Consider the following 6,385-nt stretch of genomic DNA (forward strand, 5'->3'; position numbering starts at 1 on the left):
TTTTTTTTTTTTGTTGTTTTTGTTTTTTTTGTATTTGGTACGGGGTCTCACTACTCAGCTGTGACTCATAGTGATCCTCATGTCTCACCTCCCCAGTGCTGAGATTACAGGTGTGCGCCACCACTCAGTGGTCAGATTTTTGCACCCAGGGATGGAGACAGCACAGCATGCGATGCCAGGGATCAAACCCAGATCCCTGTGCTTGCCAAGCAGGCACTTAGACCGCTGAGTTATCTCACCGACCCCTAGAAGTCTAGTCTTAATATTCAGATATATAGAGATTTTATTCTTCTGTAGAAAATAGTTTAGATTTCTAGTTGACAAAAAGCATTATGAATCATTATAATCTTTTGAAATTGTTATTTGCTTTATGTTTATAAAAGTGCTCCTGGATGGTTGGGAAATTGTATGTTCTGTAGTTGCTGGTTATGGTGCTCTGTGTGCCGCCAGTAGGTCGCTTTGCTTACTGTGATGTTTAGACCCACATCCTCGCTCTATTTGTCAGATCATTGGTCAGTTACTGAGAGAGGTGTGCTAGAGCACCTACTGATGATGGCTTTCTTTATTTCTCTGTGTAGCTGTGGCAGATTTGCTTTCTGTCTTTGGACCCATGCTATAAGATGCATGTAAATTTGGCATTATGTTGTCTTCCTAGCACATTGAACACTTTGTCATGATCATTGTGCTTCTTTATCGCTAGTGATGGCCATTGCCTTGAAGCCCATTGTGACTGATACCAGTAGCTGCATGGTTTTTTGTGGTTATTATTGAATGGTAAATTTTCTCATCCTAAATTTTCTGCATTTCTGCACTTACAATGTTGGCTTATAGACAAAAGTTTGTTTTCTTCACTTGCTCAAAGTATACCTAGTTTTGTCGTTAAAGGCATAAGGAAGACATGTTATATAATTGAATCTAAATTGTTATCAGTTTTTTAAGATTGATAACTCTTTAGAGAACAAGTTTTCAAATTCAGAAGTGTAACAAATTTATCTTCCTGGTTTGCATATAAATATGCAGGAAGTGATGAAGCTTTGTCATCTTCTGTTCTTTCTCTGGCTCCCATTCAACGAAGTGATATCCAGGGACTGATACATCTGAGGCTGGCATTTCTTATCTGGTGTTTGGAGAGTCTGGCTTGCGAGGCGGTGTGTTCATCACCATGTACCTAATCCCAGTGAATACAGCCCTACCTAAGGAGCTCGTAATGCCTCTTTTTGCACAATACTATGAAAATTCCCTTCTTGGTTTGCAGGGCTGCGACTCCCAAGTGAGTGTGTCGGAGATGTCCTGCACAGAGAGTGCGTCCTCTTGTCACTCTCTAGAACACGGCTCAGTTCCGGAGATTCTCATTGGCCTGCTTTACAATGCCACCACAGGAAGATTATCAGCAGAAGTGATAAAAGGCAGCCACTTCAAAAACCTGGCTGCAAACAGACCACCCAGTGAGTGCAAACATGTTTTAAATTGAATGCTTTCTATACTTAGGGGACTTTCAGCGTTAAGAGTTTCAGACCTATCCTTGTAGCCTTAACCAAGCAAATTCAAATGGTGAATCATCAGCTAATCTGTTTCATGTTTTCTATTTCCAGTCTTTTGGGAAGTAGGACAATTTGAAATTCAAAATATTAATTATATGGTGACAGGAATTTTAATTTTTATAGTGTTTGCAGAATAAATTAGTCCTATCATAGTTATTATCTTTTAATACCAGAAAAAGTTTTAAGTAATAATGACAAATATGAACAAAAATATGTATAACTATTATTGTTAAATGAAGATTAGTGTTGTGTTCTGTCTGCATGTAGTACTATAAACTAATGTATTTCTTTCTCTACTTCCTTTAACAATTTAAGAAGATATTGTTTTTTCACTTTTTTTTCTTCTTAAAAATATTAGGGCTTAAATTATAATACAAAGAAAAAATAAATAAAAATATTAGGGCTTAGGGTAAAGGGCAGTGGGAGAGCACATGCTTAATATGCTGGAGATGCTAGTTTGATCCCAGCACTGCAAAAAGATATTTTTTTTTAAAGTTTATAAATTAGTACTGCCAGCAGAGTCTTTTCTTCAGTGGAATAAAGAAAAGACCAAATAAAGGAAGGTTTGGTCATTGTCATGTGTTCTGAAGGGCAGAGCCCAGCAGCAGCCCTTCACCCTTCTGCCGATCTTGCCCTTCTCCTCAGCATCCTCTTGGTTCAAGTGATAGAGTAGGTCCTTGGAGTAGAGAAATCAAACCCAAGTATAGTTCTAAAACTGCTTGTAGGTATCTATAAGCAGTAAGCTGGGAAGACAGCAACATATCTATCCTCTGTGAAATTAAAACTGTTAATGTCCTGACCTAAAAATGTGACAGGAAACCTTGAATAATACCATCTTACAGATTCCCTCCAACTTACTTAATGTGCTCTTTACTCCAGGAATCAAGCAGCTCCTAAAGGAGGGGAGGCTTTGTCTATTTTTAACTTAAGTGGACTTTGCTTCTAGGTGTAATAAAAATTTATTATTCAATGAAAGTGAAAAGTCCTAAAAATATATTTGATTTATACCAAGTAATGTTGGGAAGCTGGTTTCTTATCTCCATCATAGAATGCACCTACCCCTGAATTAAAAGTCTAAAGACTAAAGTGTGTTCATGTTTCTACTCTTAGACAAACAATCTGATAAAGTTAAGGTCATATCTTATAGAGGGCTGTTAGACTCAGATCTGACAAAGATGCACAGAAGACAGAATTATTGTCAGTGGACTTTTCATTTCAAAAGAATGCAGTGGGAAGAGAGAAGCCATTCCTACAATGAACACCCTAGGAAGTGGGACTTGATTATCTTCATTCATCCACACTGAGCATAGCCTGAGACATAACCTGTATGGAAGATTTGCAAACAGAAGATAGCCATGCTGAGGCCCCGGCCCCACAGGAGTGCCCTCCCAGCCTAGACACCTGGACGCAAAGATGCTGAGCACTGCACCAGACAAAGCATCACTCCCAGGCACACTGAGCCACAGCTATCACTTTGCTTCTCAGGCCTTAGCTAGTAGTTTAGTGATTTTTTTGGACAAGTACTTTATTGGTGATGTTTAAGAGTAGGTAAATAAAATGATAGTCTGATACAAATAGAGAAACAGGAATTAGAACTGTAGAAGAACAAGGGCAAGTTTGGGTAGTATATAACTTAGGAATGATTATCATCCAAGTACAAGGGTCGGGGATATTGGAGTCTCAGTACCAAAACTCCCACATTCATCAAAGCTCAGTCTTTCCTGTGAGACTGGGTTACAGCACTTGCCATTCTTTTTTTTTTTTTTTTTTTTTTTTTTTTTTTTTTTTTTTTTTTTTTTTTGCAGAACTGGGGATTGAATTCAGGCCTTTGCGCTTGCCAGGCAATTGCTTATTCTACTGAGCTATCTCCCCGCGCCCCGCCCCCCTGCCACTAGAACTAGATTTTCACTGTAAAATTGATGAATAATGTTAGAAAATAACTAGGAAGTCAATTTTTAAAATGATTATATGAAAGTAGGATGTTTGTATAGTAAAACATAAGACAATTTCATTAGTTCTAAACCGTGTATAGTACTTAAGATTGTAGCCCTTGATATGTGGCTAGGCTGTAATCTTTGAATATGTTAGAAATGGAATAATCCCAGTTTTATTCAAAGAAATGATACCAACATTCAAGAGTAAAAATTGTGATAGCTGTATTTTATTTTGCTTAACTTAATTTCATATTACATTGGGAGTAATAAAACTATTTGAAATATTGAATATTGCATGGTTGAAAAAACAGTATAACAATAATGATGATTGATAATGATTTTATTCAGCCTTTTATATCTGATAATTTGCATGATTCTATGTTCAATGTGCTTTAGACCAAGAGGGTATCATGATAAAGATGTCCCCCTTTAAAACAGTGTAATTTTTAAGATTACACAATGACTTAAAATTTTTCATTCCATGAAATTTACCCAGCAGCCCTTTGTTCAACCCGCTACCTGAATTAAAATGCTAAAGTTCTGTGTTTTTCCACTCCAGTGAACAGTGTTTCCTCTTTAATTCTGACCTTTGACCCTCTTTCACCCAACGATTGACATCTGGTCATTATTTCTTTTACTGCTTTCCACCCCCTGTTGTCAGATGGACTGTTCTGTTGTCTAAAACACTTGATAGGTGGCCAGGTTTATATAATCCGAGGTGAGTTCCTGTAGAGGCTAATTGGATGTTGTCTTTTCATGCAAAAATAAAATACCCTAAAACTTGCCAGCAGTGAAGCTGTCCACCATGTTGGTTTCTGAAAAAATGCACATTTTATTATCTGTGGTACTTTAAATAAAACTAACTAAGAATTTATCTCTGATTATGGATGATGGTATTCAGAGCATCTATAAAATAAGCAAAACTTTTTTTAAATAATTTTTTTTATTTTTCCATTTGTATTTTGATTTATACAACAGAAATATTTGATGAAAAACATGGCAATTGTCTTTAAAATTCATTGAAATCTCGATGTGAAATACACATGATGGATCACCATGCTGAAGATCATTTGCATGAGTCTGTTTAAGAACTCCAGAGCACAATCTTGGAAAGAGAGGACTTATCTCCCATAATAGAAACAGTCAATGAAATGTTATGCTTCACTTTGTACACTAAGCATCACATTAATTTCTTTTCTAACTCATAAAAATAATTAAGATATCATACTTAAAACTTCACATTAAATTGTGCCTAAAAGAAGCCCTGTAGTGTTTATTTGAACTACCCCCGAAAAGCACATTAAATGTACTCTTGCATGAAACCAGAAGGGAGTTTTACTTGCTTTGCTAAACTTTGAACCCTTGATGCATTCGGCTTCATTTTAGCCCTTAAATGTTTTAAGAATATATTTAAAAACCACATCCATGCAGAGATTTTTTTGACATTTCATCCTAAGCTGTTTTGATGTCATCTTTGCGTTCTTGTCTTTCTCTTCTCCTCTACCATTTGCCTTCATTTCTATTTGTTTGTTTACTCTTATTCTCTGAAAACACAGTGGAATGCTTCCCAGTGTTGTGGCTAATTAAGCTTGCTAAGTGTTTATGAATGCTACGATGTCCTGCTGGTGGAGCTAGAAGGGGGTTGGTGGTGGCTGGGGACGTCAGGGGAGGCACAGTGGGCGGAGGGTGGAGGAAGAGCTAGAAGGTGTACCTTTAAACTCTATCATGCGGAAATAGTGAGGGTAAGATATTATTACTCCCAAAATATTTTTGGCCTACTTAGCATTCTCTGTACTTGTCATACTTTATACGCATGTACATCAAAATGGAATTGGCTAAATTTCCATTAAATATTGTATACACCATATCCTTATAGATGTAAACACTTAATATTCTCAGCACTTATTATGAGAAAATTGTTTTGAGTTTGTTTCAAATGATATTTGTTGTATGTTGGTTTTTTTCCCTTTAGATACGTATGTTAAGTTAACGTTGCTGAATTCCATGGGTCAAGAAATGTCCAAATGCAAGACATCCATCCGCAGAGGGCAGCCGAATCCAGTGTACAAGGAAACTTTTGTGTTCCAAGTGGCCCTTTTCCAGCTGTCTGATGTGACACTTATCCTCTCTGTGTATAACAAACGCAGCATGAAAAGAAAAGAGATGATAGGATGGATTTCTCTAGGTCTGAACAGTTCTGGGGAAGAGGAACTCAGTCACTGGACTGAAATGAAGGAGTCTAAAGGGCAGCAAGTCTGCAGGTGGCACGCCTTGCTGGAGTCATGACGGCTGGGACGGGAGCTGGTCTACCCCAGGGAGCACTATCAGCAGTTATCACACTGCTCTGTTTACTGGTCCCCAGTAGAAGAGCTTGTTCTTTGAAGAATCACACCCAACATTCTACCAAATGCTTTAAATTCCACGGAAATAGCATCAACTACTGACGTGAATTAATAGCATGGCTGTGGTGGAGTTTGTCTGACAAACTGAGAAATGTACATTATTGTTGTTAAACTAACAGTCCTCCAGAAATTTAATAACATACTTTTGATTTGAAATTACTTCTACTTTAACCAAAAAAAAAATTCATGAGAGGTTATGTGATTTTAGTTATAACACTGTTTTAGTATCCCCCTTCATAGTATCCATAAAACATGTTTTGACTGGCAGATCCCTCGTGTTTATAATGGTAAGAAGATCACCATGCTATGTAATATGAAGGGTTTCTCACCTTGAAAATAGATTTTGTTTCTGATAAATTCATTCTGTGCCCTTACTTTCATTATGTCTCAATTTTTTCCATAGCATTAAATCTAAGTGGAAGCAAGCATTCATTTTCATAAAGAAATTTTTAAGGTTTTTTTTTAAGTTTATTTTTTCCTTTGCCTCTGCTTTTCTCCAAAGAGACCA

The 6,385-nt window shown here is 36.9% G+C and overlaps 1 protein-coding gene across 2 annotated transcripts in view; it reads left to right on the forward strand.

Annotated features, from left to right (window-relative positions):
* The window catches only part of Syt14 (synaptotagmin 14), a 196,119-nt gene extending 190,121 nt beyond the window's left edge, over nucleotides 1-5,998 (forward strand). The window contains exons 6-8 of one of the 2 annotated variants that reach the window (XM_004641160.2): nucleotides 1,256-1,445; nucleotides 4,137-4,193; nucleotides 5,448-5,998. In XM_004641160.2, the coding sequence (XP_004641217.1) occupies nucleotides 1,256-1,445; nucleotides 4,137-4,193; nucleotides 5,448-5,761 (561 nt within the window). In that variant the 3' untranslated portion in view covers nucleotides 5,762-5,998. The remainder of the gene's footprint in view (nucleotides 1-1,255; nucleotides 1,446-4,136; nucleotides 4,194-5,447) is intronic. The other variant, XM_023701188.1, reaches the window with a different exon arrangement.
* The last annotated feature ends 387 nt before the right edge of the window (nucleotides 5,999-6,385 follow it).

This window comes from Octodon degus, unplaced genomic scaffold, assembly GCF_000260255.1.
Source record: "Octodon degus isolate 3935 unplaced genomic scaffold, OctDeg1.0 scaffold00131, whole genome shotgun sequence".
Taxonomy (NCBI): Eukaryota; Metazoa; Chordata; class Mammalia; order Rodentia; family Octodontidae; genus Octodon; species Octodon degus.